Source organism: Macrotis lagotis, chromosome 4 (genome assembly GCF_037893015.1).
Source record: "Macrotis lagotis isolate mMagLag1 chromosome 4, bilby.v1.9.chrom.fasta, whole genome shotgun sequence".
Taxonomy (NCBI): domain Eukaryota; kingdom Metazoa; phylum Chordata; class Mammalia; order Peramelemorphia; family Peramelidae; genus Macrotis; species Macrotis lagotis.
Window position 1 is genome coordinate 124,698,858 of NC_133661.1, and position 27,637 is coordinate 124,726,494.

The window sequence follows — 27,637 nt, forward strand, 5'->3', positions numbered from 1 at the left end:
CCCCTTTGTCCGCGGGTCCCCTCCGCTCCTGCCTTTCTTCCCTCCTTTCCGCCGCCGCCTCCCTCCCCCCGCGCCCCCTGCCCCAGCACTCACCGTAAAGCAGACTGACGCGGGGCACCGCGGCTCCGGACGGGCGCTCGGGCCGCAGCAGCAGCAGCAGCAGCGGCAGCAGCAGCGGCGGGGCGCCCGGCCGCCTCCCGGGGCCCATCGCGGCGGCGGCGGGAGCGGGGCGCGGGGCGCAGCAGGCGGCGGGCTCGGGCTCCGGCTCCGGCTCGGCCCGGCTGCGAGACTCCGCGCTGCAGCCGCTGCTCCCGCCCCCAGCAGCCGCCCAGCCCGGCCCCCTCGGGAGCCAAGCCCTGCCCCGGACCTGCGTGGGGGAGAGGGGACAGGTGGTGGGCAGGGGCCCCGCGCCGCCGGGGCGCACGCACACACACACACACACACACACACACACACACACACACACACTACACACAATGTACACACCACCACACACAGCCATACACCCACCCACTGCACACATGTACACATCACACACCCATACACTACACAATGCACACACCACACAATGCACACACCACCACAAATGTACACACCACACATCCACACACTGCACACACACACATCCACACACACACACACACACAACTCTTTGATATGGTTGGGGAGGGACGCGACTGCAGACCATTGCCAAGAGCCACTCACTATTCCCCACACCCTATTCTCTGTCTGTCTCTGCCCTTGTCTCTCTTTGTCTCTCTCACAGGCTCACACAAATCAGGGTGCTGTGGGGAAGGTAGAAGGAGAAGGGAATAGGCTACCAACCCAGCTGCTACTCAGCTCCTAGACACAGCAGAAAACATCCTAATCTTCTCCCCCCAACCGGGAAAAATCTTCATTTTACCTCTGGGGAAGGAAGATTTCATACTCTGACAGAAAGAATTGAGACAGAGCCATTACAACAGCATGGATGGATCTAATGGATACTAAAATATTCATTGATGAGGATGTAAACAATGCCCAGTCACTCAATAGTCAGATCTGTTCCCCATTCCATTTCCCCAAACCCTATCCAGCTTCTCTCTCTCTCTCTCCTCAGAACCAGACTCGTTTTAGTAGAGATCATCAATCAGAAGTTTGGGGAACAGACATGGATTTAAAATGGGACAAGTTTTCCAATTCCTCTTCTGGTCCCATACTCTTCAGTAGCAGCTACAATCTTCCCCATCCCCAGAAATCTCCTAGTTCGGAAAGAACTAAGTTACTATGCCTTTTTTGGTGAGTGAGTCAAGGGAAGCAGGTCACACTCAAACTCTTGTCTCCGATCAAGCCACAGTCCAGTCAAACTGTCTCCTCTCAAGTGCTGAAGCAATCAATAAGGTCAAGATGTTTAGGGAGCATCTACCATGCATTCAGCACTGTTGCAAGATGCAGAAGTCTAAAATAGGTTGCCTCAACTTAATAACCTTACAATCTAGTCAGAGAGATAAATTAACAACACATGAAATAATAGCAAACAATTCAAGGCAGTATATAATTAAGTGCAAAACTGATATTACTGATTGCAAGTACTGCAGGAGTTCAGACAAAGAAGAATGAAGTCAGAGAAAGAGAATTTAGATTTTGATGGGACCCTTAAGGTCACCTTATGTAACTTCCTACCTATGTTGCAATTCTTTTTCCAGCATCCGTGACCTGATCATGCATCTTCTGCCTGAATGTTGCATTCCTTCACCAAAGAGTTTGTTCTAATGCTGGAGAACTATCTTTGGAAAATTTTTCCATAATTTTTTTCCAACTGAAATTTGCCATAATCACATCTAGCTCTTTCCTCTGAAGCATCTCAGAATAAGCATTCTCCTTCTTCTACAAGACAGCACATCAAATTTAATAAGTGATGCATTCAAGTTCTCCCTTTGGGCTCACAAAAAAATCAACTGCACAAATACAGGCTAGGGGAGGCACTGCTATTTAGGATGGAAAAGATCTGGGGGGGTTTTAGGAGGGTAAAAACTCCATGAATTCAGAATGTAACACAAGTTAGCCCCAGTCAGATGCTTGCACAATCTTGGGCCCTTATGAAGAGGGACATAATTTTCAGAAAGAGGGAGGTGATGGTTTCTGACTAGATCAGATCTGGCGCATCATAACCTGGGGCACTATTGCTTCAGACTGAGACTTCAGGCTCATGACCTTTTGAAAAGGGCACTGAAAACAGAGTCTATCCAGAGAAGAGTGACCAGAATGATTCCAAAACAGGATACCATGTCATATAAGGATCAATCGAAAAAACAGGGAATGTTTACCCTGGAAAAGAAGTCAAGCTATGACAGCTGTTTTCAAGTATTGTCATGTGTAATAAGGAATGGACTTGCTCCCCTTGGCTCCAGAGGACAATACTAGGGTGTGATCTGCTGAGAGATTTGACTTATGTATAAGGAAACATTTTTAAACTATCAGCACTGTTCAAACGTGGAATGACCTGCCTTGGAGAGTGGGCTTCTCATCACTGGTGGTTTTTCAGGAGAAGCTGGATGACCAATTTTCTGAGATGTTATATAGGGAATGAAGTGAATCAGGTGACCCTTGAGGTCCCTTACAAACCAAAGATTCTCTGTGAAATGTGTGAAGATAATTATTCTGTCTCCTCTTAGTCTTCTCAAAGATATTTCTAATCCTTAACCAAAATATGTCATGTTTTCCAAACTCTTCTGCTACTATAGTCTTCAATTTCTTCTTCTTTTGGATTAACTCTGACTAATCAGTCCCTCTCTTAAAGGGTCAATATTCCTGATGGGCTCTAACCATACAGTGGTATTGTTACTTTGATCCAAGTGCCATATTTTTAGTAATTTAGCTTATGTTTTTTTAAATAGCTATATCACATTGATGATTCAAATTGAGTCTAGTCATATGAACTGAACCCATCAAGACTCTTTTAGCCTGTGTTTAAAGCAATTTATTTTTTGAATCCATATATGGACCTTACATTTCTCCCTGTTAAATTTCATTTTATTTATTTCTGTATGGCATTCATTATAAATACCAAGTTCATTTTGAATCCTGATTCTGGAAACTAATATAACAGTTATCCTTCCCAGTTTTGCCATCTGCAAGTATGATAGCCTCCTGTCTTCATCTAAGTCACCAATAAAAATAGTGACTAAGGATCAAGAACATGTAGCATGTAGCATGCCACTAGAAACCTCTCTCCAAGTTTACAGCAATTCATTAATCAACTCTCTGAGCAGAGTTGTTCAACCAGTTCCAAATCTGCCTAACTGTAGTATCATACAACCTAGTCCATCAATAAACATTAGCTGCTTACTATATGTGCCACACTGTAACAAGGTTAGGGATACAAAGAAAGTGAAAATATAGTCCTACCCATCAAGAAGTTCACAATCTAGCAGGGAAGACAATAGGTGTCAACAAATATGTACAAACAGTGAATAAAAAAAGGAAATAATTAACAAAGGGAATGCACTAGAAATAAGTTTTGGGAAGCCTTCCTGTGGAAGGCAGGACTTTTAGTTGGGACTTCAAGGGAACTAGGAGGCAGAGATGAGGAAGGAGAACATAACAGGCAAGGGATACAGCACAAGAAAATGCATGGGATTGGGAAATGAAGTGTCTTGTTTGTGAAACAGCAAAGAAGCTAGTGTCACTAAGTCAAAGAATACATGAAGAGGTATAAGGGATAAGAAGACTGGAAAGGCTGGTGGGGAATAAGTTATGAAGGGGTTTAAATATCAACAAAAAAATTTCCATTTGATCCTAGGGGTAATAGGGAGCTATTGGAGTTTACTAATTCTGAGAATAGCACAGTTGCACCGACATTTTAGGAAAATCACTTTGATGGTTAATTGGAAAGTGATTGGAAGGGAGAGGCTTGCAGCAGGGTCTTAGACCCATCTGGTGCATTAATGCAGGCTTGAGGTGATGAGGGCAATGTCAGAGAAGGGGAAGTCTTCAAGAGATGACCTAGTCAAGCTTGGCAAAAGCTTGGCTATGAAGGAACTATAAATGATGAGGAATCCAGGTGAGTCTAAGGGACTGGGGGGAGGGGGGGAGGGTTTAGGGGAAAGATAAGTTCTGTTTTGGACATGTTGAGTTTAAGATGTCTGGACATATAGTCCTACATACAGTCCTTCACTACTGTCAAGGTATAGTAGGACTACATTATTCTTCTGCTTTACTATCCCATCACAAAAAGGATAGCAGACTCATCTGGGACGGCTGCTTCCAAAGGCACTGAGGCTGTTCTTTGGGATGCCTGCATTCTTTTCTGAGTGTTCTGATCCTTAAATGCTAATCCCTTTAGTGTTCATTTTGTTATTCTTTTGTTATTACTTAAATGACTTGAGGATTCACATAATTAGATTGAAAGAGTTTTAGTACAAGAACCACATTTAGCACTTTAAAAAAATCTCCCACAGTACTTAGCATGATACATACAACTAGCATTTATAAGGACTTTAAAGTTTACTTTAAAGCACTCGACATATATTCACACACACAAGAATTATCTATACATATATGTATGATGCATATATACTTATGTGTGTGTGTATATGTATTTTTATCTGTGGATGTTTTATCTGTTGATGACCCCTAATAACAATCCTATTGTATCAAAGATCACTGGGTATGCTGATATCCTGGAAGGGAGAGATTTACATTTGTGGAGGTCTTCACATACCTGATAAGACACAAAGATCATGAGTTTTGGAGGAGCCACCCTTCCTAGCATGTCCTCCTGGATAGGAGGTGTGTCTAATATCCTTAGGTGTGTCTAATATCCTTCACTACTGTCAAGGTATATTAGGACTACATTATTCTTCTTCTCCACTAAACCAGTAATACCATCGCAAAAAAGAAAGCAGATTCATCTGGGACAGCTTCTTTCTAAGGTACACATATGTATGTTAACCAAATTCTATTTTTTCTCTTTCCTGAAGTTAATATTTGTCCCTCCTTAGGACAAATTAACACATATTTCATCAAATTATGTTCAACCAGTTCCAAATCTGCCTAACTGTAGTATCATCCAGCCTAGTCTGTCAATAAACATTTATTAGCTGCTTACTATATGTGCCAGACACTGTGACAAGGTTAGGGATGCAAAGAAAGTGAAAATATAGTCCTACCCCTCAAGAAGTTCACAATCTAGCAGGGAAGACAATACATCAACAAATATGTACAAACAATGAATAAAAAGGAAATAATTAACAAAGGGAATGCACTAGAAATAAGAAGAAACTCACATCTGAAGCCCTTGGTTTTTTATCTATCTAAGGCAACTAGATGGTGTGATGGAAAGAACACTGACCCTAGTGTCAGAAAGATCTCAATTCAAATTCTTCCTCAGATTCTTACTGTGTCATCCTGGTCAAGAGTGCATCTATGTAACTGTGTGTACATACATAAATCCATACCCATACACATGTAGATACACATATATATATGAATATACATATATATACATAATATGTATTTTTGCAAATGCATACACATAGGAATTTATATATATATATATATATATATGTGCAAGTGTTCCTTTAACCCCCTTCCCCAGTTAAATGCATTATCATTTTTTACCTTTGTACAACTTAACATCTAAAACAGTAGCTTGCATATAGTAAAAACTTAATGTTTGCTGAATTATTGAATAGTAGGAGCCCGATGGAAAACTGTAGTATAAAGGAAAATGAAGTTTTTAAACTCAAATTTTAAATGAGATTATATGTGTACATTTATGTGCAATATATATTTTACATACACACATGCATGTGTATGTTTATATATATTTCAAAGGACCCCAGCATGGTACCATCATCTCTATAATCTGTATTGTTTTTATTTAGTATACTAATTTGTCCTTCCCACTGAAGTTTGTTTGAATCCCAGAGCTGGCTCATACTGTTCTCAAATGTATGTGGACTCCCCCACTCCTGTGAACCATGGATCCTTTCTACTCTTTCTCAACCACAACACTGTTTATAAAGACCTCAGGAAGTGGCAGGGGAGGGAGTTATAGAAGGGGGTGAACAAATTAGTGTTGCTGTAGCTTTTTCTCTATCTTTAAAGTAGACAGGATGGTGATGGAATGAGGCGGAAAAATTCCAGAGAGTAATGAAATAGAACCCCACTAAGGTCAAGCCCTGACCTCTCTCCCAACTTCACATATCATTCTCTCATATTCACAATAACTCTCACCACCATGAAGTCTCAGATGCAGCAATCTACAAATTTTCCCAACTAAACCCACTTATTTACACATGTATTGAAAAAAGAGGAAGAGAGAAAATAATAAGAGGTTTAAAAAAATGTGTGTTAGTGAGATAGGGATAGGGATAGAATAAAAGGGTTAAAGAAAAAGGACTCTAAGAACCATTAGTATTAGTGATCAGAAAAAAATATGAGGAAATATAGAATGAAAGAGAGAATGAAGAATAAGAAGAGGAAAGAATTAATGGCCAAAAATGAAAAGATGAGAAAACAAAGAGAATATGGAGAGAATGCAAAATTAGCATCAATCAAAGGAAAAAGAGAAAGGAGGGGGGTTATAGAAGCAAAGGGGTGAGGAGAATATCAATAAAGGTCACATTTATGGCAGGAGGCATCTTAGTAATAAATATTCATTAAACAGCCAAAGGGTAAATGGCACTTTTCTAGTTAATGTGGGAGGGGGATGTCCAAAGCCTGGAGAAACATGGTTATTCCCTTTGTGAACAAATATCTCATGGGGATCAGGATTCCTATGTCCAGTCCATACTCTACTACAGCCTGCTCCACAATTCTACACAAGGTATTGTTTCCTTTTTAGACCCTGTTCCCATCACTGCCAGAGACACTAAGGTGGGGGGGGGGGGAGGAAGAAAAGGCCTTTCCTTTCACTCTCTTCCTGCCTAACCATCCCACTAGGCCTAATGGGGTTTAAACACAACCTTCTCCACCCCTTCCTTCTGCCCCGGGGAGAGAGCCTGGCTCCTCCCCACTCTCTGGGCACTGGGCTGGCATCTTGCCTAGCTGAGCCTCACAGACATGAACAGGCATTATGCCAGCTCTTTCAGCTCCCCAGGCTCTGGCGCCCTGCCACCGCCCCACCCCCTCTTCCTTAATATATGCCAGTGTGCAGCTGTGGCCCTACACCACCTTCCAAGAGGCGCTTGCTTTGCCCTTGTGTCTCTTCCCTAGGGGCTAGGGCTGAAACTGAGCTACAGCATCAGTAGAATTCTGAAAGGAAGAAGGCCCAGCAAACACACCCACCTACTGTGTGCTTTTGAATCCACCAATGGTGGGCAGGACTAGGATACTGCCAGCTTCCTCCAGGCAGTGGGTGCCCTCTTGGCCAAGGGTATCCATTCAGAGCCGCAGAACTAATATTACCTAAAAACAAATCTGCTGGACAGCTTTTTTAAAAAGCACGAACCTGGAGGTATCTATAGTCTTATCTGAGTCCCCATAATTATAACTCTACTTTCTCTTGATTCCTTTCCCTTTCCCTTCTCCTCCAATCCTTAGACCTTCTAAAGTTATTGCCAGTATCAAATTTTTTTTTTAGTTTTCAACAGTAATTTTTAGTAAGATTTTGATTTCCACATTTTTCTCTTTCCCTCCTTCCCCTGGACAGCGAACAATCTGATATAGGTCATACATGTATAATTATGTTAAACATAAGAATTTCTTAAACTGCTTTTGGAATCACAAGACCTGGATTCAAATTTTGACTCTGCTACTTAGCATTTAACATTTAAAATCTTAAAAAAAAAATTTTTTTAAAGGTGACTTTGGCTAAGTCACTTTCCATCTCTGAACCTCAGTTTCCTCATTCATGGACTAGATGATTTCCAAAATCCCTTCCAGGTCTAAATCTAAGCTCCTCCAATAATAGATTTATTTATAAGTAGGTTGTTTGGTTTGACCCTAGCAATCCCCACTTATTATCCTCAGGCTGAATTCTTCTGGTTTTGCCCTCAGGATTAAACATCCTCAGGCTCCCTCCCAGCCAAGTCTCAGGGGTTTTCCCCCCATTTTTGAGTGCTATGGCCTAAGTTCTTTCAGAGAAAAGGAACCGGCCAGTCCAGCTCCAGCTCCGTGAAAGAAGCAACTGCCCGAGGTGCTGAGGGGAGCCATCGAGTCATCCTGCTCTGGGCCAGGACCTGTTCAGACCTGAGTGGCCACTCCCTGGGAGGAGAACCCCCACCCCCTACCCTGAAGGGCTTATGGTGCAACCTTCAAAGTGCGACCTGTCCCTGTGCCAACAAGAAGCAGCCACCCCAAAAGGGGTTGTGTGCCTGCCTGCCTGCCTGACGAGGGGATGGCGAGGGGGAGGAAACAATTAGCCTGGCTGGTGCCTGGCGCCTGCTGCCCCAGAGGGGTACCTGGGGTGCTCCACGGATGCTATGACCTCCTGCTGAACCAAAACCACCTCCCAGCAGATCAAGGAGGCAGCTGCTGCTAGTCTGAGAGAAGGGAGAGGGGGAGAAGGGGAGATGGTGGAGAGTTGGGGAGTGGTTCCCTGAATCCACTGCTCTGAGTGTCCACTATTTCTCAGTCATTAGTAAGTAGGGCTGGGATCTTTCTCTTTCTAGAAGTCTGGTTTCTTCCCCCTTAGGCCCTACTCCTGACCACAGACACCTGGTCATTGCATCATCAAAAGGGAAGGGATCCACCAGAGCACACACAGCCTTCCCACAGTTTGGAGAGCCAACCAGTGCTTTTCCTGATCCACCAGTTCCCTCCCATAGTCTCTTTGTCCCTTCCTACATCCCCACCTAGGCCAACACAGTCATCCTCAAAGGGGGTGGGGTTCTCTGACCCCTGAGTTTTCATAGTCACCTTAGGTCACCCAGGTTGTGCTTTCAGTTATCCCAAGATGAGACCTGTTCCTGGGTCACAAATAAATTTAGTAGTGAAAGCTCTACTCTCTCTGGAAGGCCTTGAAAGGACATTGGAAGTAGGGAAGGCTACCATTTATCTCCTCTTATTTCTGAAGGTTAGACAACAGCCCTGGACTCTCCATGGTGACCCCTACCTCAGAGCAGGAATGTCCCACTCACCACTCAGCATGGTGGCCTACTCTTTTGCTATCATCAAAATGGTGGCTACAATAGCAGAGGGAAAAGTGTTCTTCTATGGAGAAGACCTAACCAAAGCACTGAGTTGGGGGATTATCTGGTCAGCAATGCCTTACAAGGGCTGTCTGGAAATTACCTTTCTCCCTACTTAGAAGAATTTATGTACCTACCTCCTTGACTTCTCCACTACCTGCTGAGATCAGACAAAATTCTGCCAGCAAAGTGAGGACTGAACTTTCTCCTAAGAAAGCAAGGCTATCCATTCCATCACCATAAAGTATTAATATGTAAAAAGAATATGAAAACAGGTTGCTCTTTAACTTTCAGGGAATTCTTTCTCTGATGATCCAAATTATCATATACAAAGAGGTTTAGGCACAATCAGGATTATTTCCCAAATTGCATTTTTGTACCTCTGCTTGACAGATAGGAGAATGTTGGCTATGTAGATAGGCATGGCTCAATTGTTTTTCAATCATATCTGACTCTGTGACCCCTTTGGGGGTTTTCTCAGCAAAGAAACTAGAGTGGTTTGCCATTTCCTTCTCCAGCTTATTTTACAGATGAGGAACAGTGGCAAACAGGGTTAATTGACTTGTCCAAGGTCACACAGTGCTTATCTTCAGGTCAGACTGGACTCCAGGGCTGGCTCTCTCTCTATCCATTGCACCATCTAGCTTGGTAGACAGGACAACTGTTCAAACCCTGGTTCTATCCCTCTGTGTGTCCTCAGACAAATCCCTTAATCTCTCTAAATATCAATTTCCTCATCTCTAAAATGATCTCTTAGACACCTTCTAGCTCTAAAATTTATGATTTGAAGATGGATCTGTGATCTTTCCATTTTGGTTTTTGTTCTAAGCTCTCAGAGACCTGGATGTGTCATAGTAGCTCTTCTTTCCTGTGGAGTTCCAAGAAAAGAGCCTTTGTGGATTAACCTTAGTCAGATTTAATAACTAGGTTAGGATTGGGTAAGGAGGATGAAATTTAAAGACCTTTTTCCTATAGAGCTGCATCAGCACACATTCCCAAGATTCAAAACCAAAACAAGATAAAATACAATTCAAGTTTTAGCAGTGCTTTATGCCCATTTCCTGAGTTGTTTTGATTTCTGAGTCCCTTTTAGAATGGTCCATACAAATACTCCTTGCTTTCTCTGCTACAATTCTACTCTTGCTGCAGCTGCTTCTATCATCACCAACCCCAACAGTTCAACCTCTACGAGGAATAACTAAGGACTTACTTTGATACAGGGTTTTAAGGTTTACAAAAGCACTTTCCACAACACAGAAACTCCAAACCATACTGACAATGTGGGTATTGAAATTCAACTTCTCTGCTTCAGGGCAAGTGAGGAATTTTCCTGGCCTATACAAACGCAGCCTTTGGAAACCCCAGGCATTTTTGAGAAGTGCCAAATGATTGGCCTCTCTGGGGATTTATTAAGAGCCCTGTTGTGAAGCACAGCTCTCAAGCAAGAGTCCCTGGGCATGGGACCAACACACTAGGGAGATTGAGGAATGCCCCCTCTTTTTTCAGCCATCCCCAAAGGTGTCCCCTTGGAGTCTATAGATGTCAGGGCTGGTGGCAGGGTATTCAGGTACCTTCATCTCTCCCTAGGGGGATAGTCTGGCATCAATTTCGTGGATCAACTACAAGCAAGAAATATAAAAGAATTCCTAGAGCTCTCCATAATTAGAAAAAGAATGCTACTCCATTATGCTGATAGAGTCCTTTATACTAGTGAAAGGACTTCCCCCCCCCATCATCCCACAGCCCCAAAACTAGAGCAGATATTCTTCCCATTCGATAGAGGAGGAAACAAACTCAAGAGATTTGCCCAAAGTGAGCCAAGTGTCTGGATCCCTAGTCTAGATAACTCCACCAGCCTTGAAAGTCCCTGGTGTCTTTTGTTTCCTCATTTATAAAATGAGGGGGTTGGGCTGGATGACCTCTCCCGTCCTTATGAGCTTGAGATCTATGCTTCGGGAGTCAGCTCGCTATTCCCCAGATCCATCCCCACCTTCTGTACACACATCCAGACCCAAAGTTCACTTTTCCACCCAAGATCTCAAAGGCAGGAACTAGCTGAATCTTCACCATGACTGCCATTTTTAGGAACATGCATGAGCAAGTATATATGTATATATATATATATATATATATATGCACACCCACATATAAAATACACACATATATATATGTGTGTGTGTGATTATATATGGGCATGACTTAAAGTAAATATATATTGACAGGCGTGAGTAAAAGTAATAATTTAAACACACATATATGTGCATAAGTCTATATGCACACACCACACACAGAGACACACACACACACACACACACACACACACACACACACACACACGATTCTTCCCATCTGGATCCAGCCAGCCCTTCTAAACTCCATCCCTCCCAAGGGGCGCTCCCGCCGGGACAAAGCTCGGCCCTCCAGGATTAGGCGCCTGGCCCCCGGTTGCCATGGGAACGGGCCAGCCTCGGGCGCTGCTGAGCCACTGGGTCCCCGAGGGGCGCCGGCCGCCCCAGCAGCACTCTGCCCTTCACTGAGGCCCCGGGACGGGGGCTCTGGGCCGCCGGCCCCGCTGCATCAGCCCGTCCTCGGGGCCGGGGCCGGGGGACGGGAGGGAGCGGCGGACGGCCCCGGCGCTGGGGGCGAGGGAGGAGGGGGCTCAGGAGAAGGGCCCCGGGACTGGGCACCCCCTCCCCCAGAGGTCCGCGCCCCTCCCCCCGCCCCAGGGAGCCCCTACCTGGACAAAGAGGGCGCGGCTCCCGCCGGCGCCCCCGGCCCCTCTCCCCGGCCGCCCCGGCCCAGCTCTCTGCGTCGCGGCCCGCGCTCCGCGGCCCCGGAGAGGAGCTGCCTGCCGATCCGCCCGCCGCCGCGGCTCTGGGGCCCAGGAGCGCGGGCCCCGCGCCAGGCCCCGCCCCTTCTGTTTGCGGGCGTTCCGAGGTGGCGTCCGGCCCGGCCCGCTTCCTGGGCGCCTCGGCAGCACGCGGCCCGCGGCGCTACTACACCTGGCCCGTTGGGGGGGGCTTCGGCCAGCGCGGGGATCCCGCACGCCCCGGCTCGGGGCAAAGCCGGGCCAGGGCCAGGACGCGAGGCCCCCGCGTGGTCCCGTTCCTTCGGCCGCAGCCCGGCCCGGGGCTTCCTAAGCCGGGCCAGACGGGCCAGCTTCACCTGCCTTCCCCACGCCCAACCCCCTGCCCTGACCCGGGACGTGACAACAAAACGTCCACCAGATAGTCTTGGGGAAGACTCCAGTCCTCCAAACAAGGGCAGTTCAAGGTTCACATTCCAGTTTGATAAGAGTAGGAAAAGCCGGAGAGGATACTGGAGTCGAGGAAATCCCAGTCAGAACTGGCCTCGGCCACAGTCCAGCTGTGTGACCTTGGGCAAGTCCCTTATCCCCTATATTTGCCTTAATTCGCAGGAGAAGAAAATGGCTAAAACCACTCCAGTATCTGTACGCAGAAGAGTTATTGGAGTGCTTAAGTCCCCGGGTCAAGTCTGAACAACAAACCCTTTAAAGTCTTCCTTGAAGAGTCCAAACAGAAAGGAATCAGTTCTTGAACCTGGCGTCTAGAGGACTTCAGGTTCAAATACAAAGCCCAACACTTTTTTTACACGTGTTTGACCTTTGTAAACCTCAGTTTCTTCATCTGTAAAATAAGAATGACAAAATACCTGAAGTAGCTGTCTCCCAGAGCAATGGTGTAAGACTCAAATGAGATCATGCAAGGTATTTTGTAAACTTTAAAGTACAATATAATTTTCTTTTTTTTTTTAAGAAAAAAATGGTAAGGGGCGGCTATACTTTTTTTTAGGTTTTTTTTGCAAGACAATGGGATTAAATGACTTGCCCAGGCCACACAGCTAGGTAATTAAGTGTCTGAGGCTGGATTTGAACCCAGGTACTCCTGACTCCAGGGCCGGTGCTCTATCTACTGTGCCACCTAGCCACCCCTGCTAATTTTAATTTATGGAATAAAACAAAATTTCCATCACAGAGTTTAATTAAAAAAAAAAGACAAATTGCACTTGAAACTGCAAATCTGGTGTGTGGAAATTGCTTTTCCTTTTAATGTTATCACAGTTTTTTTTTGTTTTTTGTTTTTAGGTTTTTGCAAGGCAAATGGGGTTAAGTGGCTTGCCCAAGGCCACACAGTAGGTACTTATTAAGTGTCTGAGACTGGATTTGAACCCAGGTAGTCCTGACTCCAAGGCCGGTGCTTTATCCACTACACCACCTAGCCGCCCCAGTTATCACTTTTTATTTTCCATTTTCTGTGAACCTGTAATTTCTTTTTCTTTTTTGCAAGGCAAAGGGATTAAGTGACTTGCCCAAGGTCACACAGCTATCTGAGGTCATATTTGAACTCAGCTCCTCCTGACTCCATGATCAACACCCGATCCACTTCGACACTTAGCTGTCCCTGGTCCTGTAATTTCAAATTTTATTTCATGCAAAGGTACTTTTCAATTGGATCTGTGATTTCAAAGGACCAGGGAGGAAATTTCCTTTCCCAATGCAGACTGGCAATTTTGTGGCAGTTTGAGGGTTATAGAAAGTTGAGCAGACTCTAAGAAGCTAAGAGATTTGCTAGGGGTTCAACAGAATCAGTGTGTTTCTGAGGCAGGACTTGAACCCAGGACTTTTTCCACTGACATTGGTCAGCGGGAAAAGCACACAACTATATAAAAATATCAATTGATCTTAAGCTACTTTACTTCTCTGGGGTTGATGATCTTCAAGGTCCCTTCTTATTGATCCTAATGATTTTTAATCCTATCTCTTACAGATAATTTGCCCAATAACCTTGGATAAGATACTTGGGCTCGGTTGTTCCCTTATCTTCTGACTAAGGTAATAACATGCAGGGCAGTTCCTGTAACAACCAGTTTGAGATGTCAGTGGCTTGAACTGGCTGGCCAGTGGGACTGGCTGGAATTACAGCTGCTATTTTGCAGAGCTGGAGGCTAAGATTCCCAATCTTTTCCATTTCTAAAGCTAAATTGGGAAATATTTTGAACTTTTTCCCCCTGAGTAGGACAAGAGATTTAAGCAACTGGAGTCTGTTTTCTGATAATCTTAGTTCTTCATTTCAACATTGCAGGACCACTCTTGTTTGCAAAGGCTTGTAAGATCATGTGACCATTTATAGGCTCCTCCTTCTAACAATCCTAGGTAGTAGGTTAAGCCCAATTTTTAGCTGGAGAAATTAATGTCATGGTTAAACAATTTTCTCAAAGAATTCGGGTTGACCATGGCAGAGTCCATTTTAGCTCACTGATCTAGTGCTGAAAGGGGCCTTAATGGTTGGTCATTTAGTTCAACCCTCTTATTTTATAGCTGAGGCCCAGACCTCTGTGTTTGACCTCACACATAGGAACTTGTTCAGGATTTGAACTCACTTGAAAGGATCACAGATCTAAAAGTGTCCTTGGAGAGAATCTAGTGCAACTCCCTAATACAAATGAGGAAACCAAAGTCCCAGGAATTTAACTTATCTAAGGCTACCCAGGAAGTGTCTCAGGGATAGGATTTAAACCCAAGTCCTCAGAATTGAAGTGGGAAAGAGCTGGGTTTAGGTTTCATCAATGACATATTCAGTTGTAACCCTAAGCAGAGCAATTCTAGTTTGATTGAGTGAGGAAGAAGCTTTTTCATCAGGAGTTCCAGTCCAGACCAACAAAGGGACAGTTTAGTGTGGCACTGGAATGAGGAAGTGCTGAATTCAGATTCTACCTCACACTTCCTAGCTGTGAGACCTTGGTCAAGCCACCTAATCCTGTTTGCCTCAGTTTCCTCATCTATAAAATGAGTTGGAGAAGAAAATGGTAAACCACTCCAGTATCTCTACCAAGAAAATCCCAAATGGAGTCACGAAGAGTCTCTAAATGACTGAACAAAAACAGCTGCTTCTGCCCTGGAGAATGATATGCTTTCCTAGATTTAAATTAGTTTGCCAATCTATAAAATGGGAAATGGGAGAGGGGAATAGGACTAAATTGCTTCTAAAAACCCTTTGGGTTATAAATACTATAATTTTTCTTTACTTCCTTCCACAGTTTAACCAGACCACTTGGGAGTATCAAAAATGAGAATTTTCAACCTCAGTATATAAACTATAATATAAATCATTCCATCTCATGTTGCAGATTCATGGTTTTTAAACTGGACTAATTCAAGGGAGAATTTTGAAGAAGGAAAAATTTGACTCATACTGTTCTCTGTCTCTCTCTTTAGACATTCAGCACTATTAGGAGACAACGTGGAGTAGTAATATCTTCTAGCAATTATATTTCACTTTAAGATTTTAGAAAGCTCTTTATACACTTTATCTCATTTACTTCTCACTGCAACCCAGTGAAGTGGGTACTAATATCAAGGAAAGTCTAGTTGATACAGTGGATAGAGCAAAGGACCTGGAATAAGGATAGAGCTGAGTTCAAATTGAACCTCAAACACTTACTAACTGTGTGACCCTGGACAAATCACTTAACTTCAATTTCTTCTTCTATAAAATGATTATGATAATAAATATCATCTAATAGGCTTCTTATAAATGCTAGCTATTATTATTATCATCTTCCATTTTACAGGTTAGGAAACTGAAGTTCAGTTTTGATTTTTTGCCTATGGGCTATAGAGGACAATGAATCTAGGTTTTTCCTGATTCCAAATTTCATGTTCCTCCCATTATCCCAACTTACCTGGAATTGGAGAGGTAGGATAGATTATTTTTTTTTTTATATTTTTGCAAGGCAAATGGGGTTTAAGTGGCTTGCCCAAGGCCACACAGCGAGGTAATCATTAAGTGTCTGAGGTTGGATTTGAACTCAGGTACTCCTGATTCCAGGGCCGGTGGTCTATCCACTGGGCCACCTAGCCACCCAAGTAGGATAGATTCTGATATATATTGGTAGTATGGTGGTGGGCAATCACTTTTAGTTTTCACCTCTGTAAACTGGAGATAACAGGAGCAGGATGAAGACCCTTGAAGGATTATATGAGGAGCATATATGCTGATGTGTATAGAGTATAATATAAATAGTTATACTGTGGTGATGTTGCCTGGTTTCTCCTGAGATAAGAAAGGGATCTGAAAAAGGAGGTAACACAAAAGCATCACCCATAAAAGCAATTCTAAATCCCACCCCACTATCCTGTCTCTAACCAGAATAAAAACAAACAGGATAAAACTGCCCAACTCCTTGAAAATTGGCTGCATTGGAGTAGGCTTTTTCAAAATTATTTGTTGAAGGGGCAGCTAGGTGGCGCAGTGGATAGAGCACTGGCCCTGGAGTCAGGAGTACCTGAGTTCAAATCCAACCTCAGACACTTAATGATTACCTCGCTGTGTGGCCTTGGGCAAGTCACTTAACCCCATTTGTCTTGCAAAAACCTAAAAAAAAATATTTGTTGAAGAGGCACAAAGTATCCAGTATCCAAGTAAATATTTTGCTGGAGGACCTGAATCATATCCATCTAGACATTTTCACCCTAAACAAAACCAGAAGAAAGAAAAATGTTGCAGCTAACTGGAAGAATAGATCACAAGTACTCCCTAGAGAGGCAAAGAAAGTGGTTAACAGAGTTGATTTTATCATGTATTCTAAGACAAACATTATTTCCTGGGATACTTATGTGTCCACTAAAAGACCATCACAAAATTCTTTGCATCTTGTACCTCAATACCAATTGCTAAGAATGAACAATTTGACATTGAACTGGATAAGACCCTGAAAATTGAATCAATATATTCTCTGATAGTGACTTCAGTAGAAAGACAGGAAAAGAGAGGATGATGAGCAATTGATGGGAAAGCACAGCTCAAGAAGCATGAAAACTTCCTTTAAGAAAAGAAGTAAAAGATGTTTGACTTGGTGAGCACCAAATAACATCACCAAAAGGAAGTAGATTTTATTTTAACAGACAGGAAAAGACTTGTCATTGATCTAGGATTTATCACTGAATCAGCTGCCTCTGTACAGTCAGACCACCAACTTGTCAAGGCAAAGATCAGAATTTGTAAAATACAAGAAGTAAGAATAATTATGAGAAAAAGATATAGTATACAATCGAAACAACTCAGTCATGAACTATTTGAACATCTTATTAGCAATGGGGACAACAAAGATAAGCACCAACTTTAATAATTTTGTATAGAAATTTAACTTGCAAATCTATTGCTACAACAGAAAAATCAAAAGAAGTAAGAAAATGTTTTAGTCAGCAAACATTTGACTTGATTGCATAAATGGAGTGAGACAATTGCCAAAGGCAATACAGGTTTTCAGCATAAACTCATTTGTTAAATCTTACAAAGAAAAATGATGGACACTTATGGGCAGTATCATTTCATGACAGTAAAGTATAAAACTTTTTTTAAAGAAGGCTTTGAAAGAGATCCAACCAAGCAAAGTCATCTCAGGGACATTAAAAGACAAAAAAAGGAAAGAATAACCATTAGAAGAGAAATGAAAAAGATTTACAACCATTACTATAAACACACATTTTCGCCATATAGAAGACTAGAACAACCACATTTAAGTCCTAATTTTATAATCTTGGATGTGCTTGTAGGGGAGGTAAAAAAAAAAAGACACTAAGAACAGCTAGGAAAAGCAGCTAAATTGGGCCAAGAATAAAAAAGAAGATTCATGCTGGAAGAGACTTAATTGTAAAGTACCAAGGGATCAATAGGCAAGGTATCTAAAAAGGGGAAGTTACTAATAATGTATAAACAAATCTCAGATCTTGTTAATACTCCCTTCCCCCCCTAAAAAAGTGACCAAGAAAACTACTACCAACCTACATGCCTACTTTACCAATTATACAAAATATATTATTGATTTATACCTGAAATGAGGCCATCCTTGATTAAAGTTTAAGTAGAGGAAAAAGCAGGTCAGTTAAGCCATTGATTGGACTGAACACAGAGCCTGGAGTCAAGAAGATTTGAATTCAAATATGACATCAGATACTTACTAGTTGTGTGACTGTGGTCAAGTCAATTTACCCAATTTGTCTCAGTTACTCATTTGAAAAACGATCTGGAGAGGAAACAGCAAGCCCCTTTCATATCTTTGCCAAGAAAACCCTAAATGGGATCACAAAAAGTTGAATATGACTGAACTACAGAGAACAAGCAAATTTTTGTTTACACAATGGACCAAATCCTTAGCATTTCACAATTGACTGACTTAGAGAATATGAATACTCTTGTGCTAGTTGTTAGCTATTTTTAATTTTTTTTAATTTAATAGATCAAAAAGTCACATTACAGACCCCTTTTCCAACAAGGGTCTTCTCTCATCCATATGTCAGAATCGTTCAAGATACCCTTAATGATATACAAAAGAAATGTTCTTATTCACTGACTTTCTGTTAATAGACATCAGGGGAGGCATAAGACAGGCAAATGTGTGCTGGTCAAAGGCATCATTGCCTTTGTCTTTGTGATAGAGGAGCTTCTAAACAATGTCCAAATTGAAGATTGTAAATGAGGAGTTCCTTCACAAGTCCCTGTGGATAGATGACATGGAACTGATTACAGCAAAAGATAGAACTTTACAGAGCCTCCTGAAAGAAAACTAAAACCACTTGAGTTTTGTCAGACAATCACACAGGACAGAACAAGTGGATGAATGAACACCCACTCCCCAGATTATCACCTGCATTTGAATGGTCAATCTACTGAGTTTGCTCATCAGTGTATAACTGGGAAAAATAATTCAGAAGGACAAAGTTGAATAGGAGTTGGTGGGGTTGCTTTTAGGAATTTGTGTAATCCCTTTAATTACTCCAAGTTTTCAGTGAAAACAATGACCCATCTTTTTAATTCCAACATTCTCTCCATGTTGCTGTATGAAAGACATGAAATGCAAAAATCTCCAAAGAATTAAAAATTAGAATCATACAGAGGGTGATGCAGAGGTATACTGTAGGGGCAAGTGGGCAACATGTAAGGCACAAATGATTTTGAAGATGTCATCAAGGAAATACATGCTAGGAAGAGAAGATGGAGTAAAGGCAAGGGATGATAAATGTAGTTAGAATATTCCACTGATCAGGAGAAAGCAAGGTTCTTCATGATGAACTTCTGGAAAGTTGTGAACCAGAGTCCAACAGGATCTTCAGACATGGATGGGTTGGGACAATAAATGCACTGTTGGATATGAACTCCGAAATTGATGAGATTATGGATTCACTGGAGTATTTGAGGATTGAAGGAGCTAAATAGTATGTTATAATCTAGAAAAATTCTTCTCCCTGCCCACTCCCTCCAATGAAGAGACATAAGACAAGATATGAAGAGGAAGTTATTTATTGAATACCCAAGAGTCAGTCTTCCTTCAGAATGTGAAGCAAGGACTACTGTCCCTTTAAAAGGAAAACTGGCACCCTAACAATGCTCCCTCCTTCCTCCCTGGCAGTTCTTGTTCTGTTCTCTAGGCACCTGGCCAAACACCAGCTCTCGGAGCACCAGGACTCTCTCCTGTCACGCTCTTCTTACACAACAACTCAACACTGAACACTGTCTCACCTAGGTTCTCTGGACACAGACCCTGGCTCACTCAATACTACCTGAGCCCCACAACCCAAGCTGACCCAACCTGTCAAGGTCACCTCCTGACACCTGACAAAACTAACACTTCTACAGGGTAATTATGTTGACATGAGATCAGGTTTGTGGGTGCCACTTAATGTAGACCAATTCTTTTCACCTAGTCCAACCCTCTCATTTTCCAAATTCACAAATAATTTATGGAATAAAACAAGCATTTCCATAAGATAGTATAAATAAAAAAAAGATTGCAAATGAAACTGCCAATCTATATGTTCAATCTATGTATTTCAATTTTTGATGAATTTGATAACAAGTAACAACAAAATTTTTTCTAAAGACTGTATTTTAACCACTTTCTGCATAAATATTTTTATAAGACTTAATTAATAAAGAGGCAGCATGATGCAATATGGAAAGAATGCTAATTTGAAGATAAAGATATTGAGTTCAAATCCCAGATCTCTTCCTATCCTTTTAATTTGGGTAAGTCAACTTCTCTGGGCCCCAGAGAAGCACCTCCTCTGCAAAATGAGATGGTCTCTGAGAATTCTTCCAGTTCTGAATCTACGGTCCACTTATCAGTGCCTTGAAAATAAAATTTCCTTTCCTAATTATTCACTATCTCTATCAGAAAGAGAAGTCAGAAGTCTGGAGCCTAGGTACTAAAAGAAGCTCAGACACCCAGTAGCCTTGTAAACCTGAACCCAGCAGATGGGTGATGTGTTTGGTGGGGTAGGCCAAGGAAAGGAGAAAGTGGAGGCAGAAGGCTAGAAGCATAGGGAGATCATCTTTCCTCCCCAAAGAAACTTGTTTATAATAATATAATAATAAACAAGAATCCAAGTCACGTGGTTGGAAAGAGGGGTGTGTGTATTTGTGTGTGTGTGTGTGTGTGTGTGTGTGTGTGTGTGTGTGTGTGTGTAAAGAAATGATGAATGCTTTTCAATTTGGCTGTTGTTTTTTAAAACATGAAATAACTGATAGTAGTAATTAACTACTATCCTAGGGCCAAAAGTATACACACATCCCACCACTTGGAGTTGGATAAATAGGCACCTTCTCTCAAACACAAGATGTGTCTGTGTGTGTGTGTGTGCCTGCTACTGTCTATGTGTGAGAGGGCAATGATCCATGCCCGGACTGGGCAAGGCAACAACATTCATGCCTGCCCCCACCTAGGCAATGAACTGACTGTGACTCACAGCTCTAGTCAGAGAAGTTAACGGCCTGGAAACTCCAGAGTATGAATTAGTCCTGACTCACTGACGTTAGACTATAAACAACTCTCTTCAACTCTCCTTTTTCTTCTGTGAAATGCCCATTAGAATAAAATCCTACCTGAAATCTGAACCTTCTTCCCACTCTGGGAACCACCACAGGTGGCCACAGCTGATAGGTTGCTTAAGGACTGCTTAGTCATGGGATCAAAGATTTTCCGAGATAGAAAAGAATTTCATGGCCATTTGGTCCCAATCCTTATTTTACAGAGAGAGGAAGTAATTTCCCAAGGTCATGCAGGTAGAAAGGGCAAAGGCAAATCTAGAACCCAAGGACCTTTTTCCATTGTCCTACACAGGCCTCCACCAATCAATCCCCCTTAAACAGAGGAGAAAATTGATTGTACTCTCCCTTAGGGAGAATAGTGACTTGTCCAAGGCCCTACAGTTAGTTTTGTAAGAAGGATTAGAACACAGGTCTCTATACTCCATTATATCACACTTCTTCCTCTTGGTCAAAATATAAATCATTGTGATCTAAAAACAATTGAGGATCTATGCAGTGACTAAAAGTTTTGACTAGCACTCTAGGCCAAGGGTCTACAAACTTCTGGCAAAGTCAACATGACCAAGTACACACTTAAGAACCCAATACATGTCAGAATACATGATATATATAATAGAGAGAGTGCTGACCTTGGAGTTTAAAAGACCTGGATTCAAATTTTGCCATTGACATAAGGACATTAATATGTCATAGTCTCACTGAGCCTCAGTTTTTCATTCTATCAAAAGGGGATACAGAGATCATGAGATAATATCTATCAATTGCTTTTTTTTTTTGTATACGGCTAAGTAGTTATTAAGCATCTGAGGCCGAATTTGAAGTCAGGTCTTCCTGACTCCAGGACCAGCACTCTATTCAATGCCTCACCCAGTTGCCTAATCAACTCCTTTTCAAACTTTAAAGCATTATATAGGGGCAACTAAGTGACACTGTGGATAGAGCATCAGTTCAAATCTGGCCTTAGACACTTGATATTTACTAGCTGTGACCTTGGGCAAGTCACTTAACCCCATTGCCCCATAAATTTTTTTTAAAAAATACTTTATCCCTTAAAAAAAAGCATTATAAAAATGCCAACTATTCTGAGATGACCATTCTCTTTCTCTTGCTCTTTGATAGCAGAAGGACATAGCAAATGCTATAAAGCTTTAATAAATTCTTTTAAGACAACAACATTATTACAGGGATTTATGGTGTGAAGATTTTCATTTTCTGCCCAGCTGGAACTGGACTCCTGCCTAGCTTAGTAGTGTCTCCAGGGTCCTGAAGAAAGGCAGAGAACAGTCAGAGGTTTCCAAGTCTCTCCTGGGGTTAAAACTCCCATCATCCTCAATGAAGTGGCTCCTTGCAGAAATCTGTGTGTAATGTGACAGATAAACACTTACCGATGGTAATGGCCTTTGCCTCAAACCACCAGCATCCAGGGTCTCATATGTGGAGCATCATTTTAATGGGAATTGATCAAGCAGAAAACAGAGTCTTAAAACTTCTCTTATGGGATTTTGGAGGTTCCCCTCAGAGGAGCCCTAAGATTAAATACCAAATCTGTTCCTGGGGATAGCTTTTTATTCTTTTATAACTTAATGATAGGGAGGGAGGGGGAAGACACAAGAGAGTTTTTTGGGTAGTGATAATGTCTATTTTGGAAAAATAGACTTTGATATACTGAGTTTTCCATGATTGAAATATTCATTTGAATAATTCTTTATAGACATGATCCCTTTTGAGTCTTGAAAAAACCTTGTGAGGGAGGCATGATTGGTATTGTGTCCATTTTAAAGATCAATCAATCAATAAAGATTTAGAAAGCACTCTGTTATGTATGAGGTAGCAGCACTAAGCAATGGAAATACAAAAACATTACTGTTTGTCCTTCATTTTTGAAGACTACAATATCAGGGAGGTGTTGCCATGACAAGCATGTGAATTGGATTTGAGTGAGGGGGAGCTGTGCTAAGTCACAAGCATCATTTTCTTCTCCAGCACCATCTGGGTCCAGTGGCCAGATATGGATCAGGACAACTGGAAATGGCCCCTGGATGCCAGACAATGAGGGTTAAAGTGACTTGCCCAAGATCACACAGCCAGAAAGTGACAAGTATCTGAGGCTGGATTCCAACTCCTGTCCTCCTGAATCCAAGGCCAGTGCTCTATCCACCACCTAGCTGCCCCAGCAAAAGACAGTTCTTGCCCTCTAGAAACTTATAATCAACATGCAACATGCAAACTAGTATATACAAAGCCAGATCTATTAGGGAAGGCTCTAGAATTTAGAGGGGTTAGAGAAAGCTTCTTGTAAAAGATGAGATTTTTGTTGATACTTAAAGAAAGCCACGGAGGTCTGAAGTCAGAGATGAGAAAGGAGAACATTGCAGGTATCAAAGAAAATGCCTGGAGCTGAAATGTAGCCCCTTGTTCAGAGACCAGACAGAAGACCAGTGTCACAGGATCGAAGAATATGTGATAGGGAGCAAGATGTCAGAAGACTAGAAAGGAAGAAGTGGGCTTTGAACTCCAAATAGAGCATTTTGTATTTGATCCTAGAGATGATAAGGAATGCATGAATAGAAGAGTGAGATGGTCAGATCTGCACATTAGGAAAATCATTTTGATGACTGAATTGGATTGGAGCAGGGAGACTTGAAACTGAAGGTAATTAAGGTTCAGAGAGATGATATGATTTACCCATGGTCATCCACCTAGGGAGTAATATAGGCCAGATTGATATTCAGATCTTCCTTATTCCAGATCTACCTTCCTTACCTTCCTTATTCCAGATCTGCATTCGATCCACTATCCTATGGATGGAGCATTCTAGTTGACCCTGGACCTGAATTCTGACTTCAGACTGACTTCAGACACTATTAGTTATGTGACCTTGCATACAGGACCATCTCCAATCATCCTAATTCATATCTGGCCACTGGACCCAGATGGCTCTGGAAGAGAAATGAGGCTGTGACTTAGCACAGCACCCCGTCACTCAAATCCAATTCATGTCCACATCTTGGTATCACCTCCCTGATATCATGGTACTCTTCAAGAAAGGACAAACATAAATGGATAGTCAAAAAAGCCCTTCGTTTACTAATCAGCTTGGTCTTTTGACTTTATCAGAAGCTGAACATTCACATGTATTTTATACTTTCATCATGGATAACTTTATTATCTCCTCTAATAGGAGAGTAAAGGATGGGAATAATACCACAGGGGATACCATTTTCAGAAGTAATAATAAAACTATATGTGTGTGTATATACATGTGTATAGTGCACACATACACAAAACACACACATATTAGTTAGAATGTTGGGCCTGAAATCAGAAAGACTCATTTTTCTGAATTCAAATACAGCCTCAGACACTTACTAGCTATGTGGCTCTGGGTAAGTCACTTAACCCTCTTTGCCTCAATTTCTTCATGTGTAAAATGAGTTAAAGAAGAAAATGATAAATCATTCTAATGTCTTTGCCAAGCAAACCCCAAATGAGGTCATAAAAAGTTGGAATATAACTGAAAATACTTGAAAAACACTACTACTACCTCCCCACTACATGCACATACATCTATTATTTTAAACAAATTTTTTTCTAAAATGTCAAAAGCTTGAAAGGCTCTCCATGCTACTTGTCAAATCTGATTACCTTTTTCTTAATCCTAATCTTCCCTGACCTTTCTGCTTTATCTTCCCCTTTAGATAATTCTCTTGAATATTCTCTCCTTGGGTTTTTGTGACACTGTTCTGGATATTCTTCTGAATATTCTCTCCTTTCTAAGTTTTTGTGACACTGTTCTCTCCTAGTTCTTAGCTAACAGATCATTCTTTCTCAGTCTTTTTTGAAGGTTTCTTATCCATGTCATGCCTTCCTGCCATAAGTATCCCACAAAACTCTGTCCTGGCAGATAAATCAGGAAATATTACCCTTTAGGCGGGGAGGTAGCTCAGCAGATAGAATGTTGGACCCAGAGTTGGGAAGACCTGAGTTCCAATCTAACTTCATACACTTATTGATTGTGTAACTAAGCAAACCACTCAACTTCTGTTTGTTTAAGTTTCCTCAACTGTAAAATGAGGATAATAACAGCACCTACTTCCCAGGGTTGTTATGAGGATCAAATGAGATAATAATTGTAAAGTGCTTAGCACAATTCCTAACATGGAGGAGGCACTTAATAATGTTTATTTCCTTCTTTCATGGGCCCCCTTTGTTTTTCATTTTGTACTATCTTGTTTGCTAATCTCATCCACTCCCCATGAGTTCAACTATCATCTATGTGGATGATTCCAAGATTTAGATCTCTCTATCCCCAGCTGTAGTCACACATCTTCAACTGCCTCCCCAACATCTCAAAGTAGACAAACATGTTGAAAACAGAACTCAGTATTTTTCCTCCCTTCCACCTTCTGAATTTCCCTATTAGTGTTGAGGACATCAACATCCTTTTGGTCATGCAGAAAATGAAGAGGTAATTTGAAAGGGAAAAACACTGGCAATTGCAGAACCAGAATAGGCCTCCTTCAGAAGGTGGGATTTCAGTTGAGTTGAAGGAAGCCAGGGAAGCCAAAATATGGAGAAAAGGGAGCAGATACATCATGATTCTCACTCCATATTCAATCTGGTTGCCTAGTCTTCTAAATGTTTCCTTCTCCCCATTCATACAGGCTATTACATTCACCTTCAAATTAGTCTCCTAGTCTCAGGTTTCTCCTTACTATAATCCATTCTCCACTCCATTGTCTTGGTGATTTCTCTAAGGTATGGGCCTGATCATCTCACATTTCTGCTAAAGAAGCTCCAGTGACTACCTGTTGCTTCCAGGCTCAGATTTAAAGCCCTCTCTTTAATATTTAAGCTCTATAATCTTTCCAACCTTCTCTCACTTCACTCTCTTCAAATATTCACTATGGTCTAGCAACATTGCCCTACTTGCATTTCCTCAAAGAAGACATTCCATCTCTCAACACCATTCCCATGAACTGGCTATCTCCTGTACCAATATCTGCCCTGCTTTTATTCATCTCTTGGCTTCCCTAGTTTCCTTCAGGACTCAACCTTCTAAAGAAGACCTTTATGGTCCCACTGCTGCTAATGTTTTCTCCTTTTACATTACCTCCTTATCCTTCTGGTAGTGGGTAGGGCACCAGCCCTGGCATCAGGAGGACCTGAGTTCAAATCCAGTCTCAGGCATTTACTGTATGCAAGTCACTTAATCTTAATTGCCTCAAATCAGGTCTATCTCCTGTCATCCTGATTCATATTTGTTCACTGGATCCAATTGGTTCTAGAGGAGAAAATGAGCACAGCACCCCCTCACTCAAATTCAATTCACTTGCTTATCATGGCATCAACTACTGATGTCATGACCTTCTTCAAGAACAAAGGACAAGGGGCAGCTAGGTGGTGTAGTGGATAAAGCACCGGCCCTGGAGTCAGGAGTACCTGGGTTCAAATCTGGTCTCAGACACTTAATAATGACCTAGCTGTGTGGCCTTGGGCAAGCCACTTAACCTCAATTTGCCTTGCAAAAATCTTAAAAAAAAAAGGACAAACATCATCACTTTCTTATTCTTTATAAATCTCATACATATCTAGATATAAACATATCTCTTCTTCATTAAAATGTATACTTCTTAAGAACTAGGACTGAGTTTTGTTGGTTGTTGTGGTTTGCCCCCTTTTTTGTATTCCCCAGAATTTAACACAGTCCCTGACCCAGAGTAAATATTTAACAAATGTTTGCTGGCTGATTGAGATGAGTAAACTGAGGCCTAGAAAAGGTCAATAACTTACCCAAGGTAACAGAATTAGGGAAGGCAAAATTAAGAATAGATCCCAGGTATGATCTTTTATCTGCATCATGTTTTGTTCCCTTTCCACAACCAAAAAATCCCTGAGATAGAAGTAATGCAAGGATCATACTTTTTTTTTTTTTTTTTAACAAATGAAGATATTGAGACTGAGGGCAGTTAAATAACTTGCCTAAGGTCTCAAAGCTGGTGAGAATGGCAGAGCCAGGATATCTGGTGAGTGAGTAGAGTTATGACTAGGGAAGGTCCCAACCAGCCAAAGGGATGCAACAGAAAGAAAGACCCTAGAGAGAAGCCGGCTTCCCCAGCGTCTAGATGGTCACACAAAGCAGCAGATAAAACAAGTCTTTCTTCTAATTTTTGGAAAGTATTCTTGGGTTTCTTTCCTTCCCTTCCCCACCCTTCTGCACCCCAACCCCCAAGCGTCATATTTTTCTTTCTTGTAACCACTTGCCCAGGCCCATATTTACAGTTCTGGTTGAGTAGTTTGGTCAGACTGAAGGCTTGCTCCATCGGGACCTCCTGATCTAGTGGAAATCAGTCGGAACTCAGAGACAGAAGCCTTGGTTTTAGTCACAGCTCTATTACTCATGCAAACTGGATAACCTCAATTCAAGCAACTTCTCTTCTCTGGGCCTCAAGTTCCTTATCTACAAAATGAAGATTCTGAACTATAGATGACCTTTAAGTTGTTGCTGGGAACCCAGATGGTCTCTAGTCCTTGGTCCTTTCCCACCAGATGTCAAGCACTCTAAAAATAGCCCCCCACCTTCTCCAATATGCTGCTAAATCTATCCACTTTCACCTTGGAAACATCTGTATTCGCCTCTTCTCTTCTCTGACTCTGCCACCATCCTGACACAGA

At 42.0% G+C, this 27,637-nt stretch overlaps 1 protein-coding gene across 1 annotated transcript in view; it reads right to left on the bottom strand.

The window, feature by feature from the left end:
- SEMA4B (semaphorin 4B) overlaps positions 1-27,637 on the bottom strand; it is a 66,230-nt gene that overhangs the window by 25,015 nt on the left and 13,578 nt on the right. Inside the window, exons 2-3 of the mRNA XM_074236211.1 lie at positions 11,854-12,252; positions 94-367 (exon numbers count right to left, since the gene is read on the bottom strand). Coding sequence (XP_074092312.1) covers positions 94-367; positions 11,854-12,252 — 673 coding nt within the window. The remainder of the gene's footprint in view (positions 1-93; positions 368-11,853; positions 12,253-27,637) is intronic.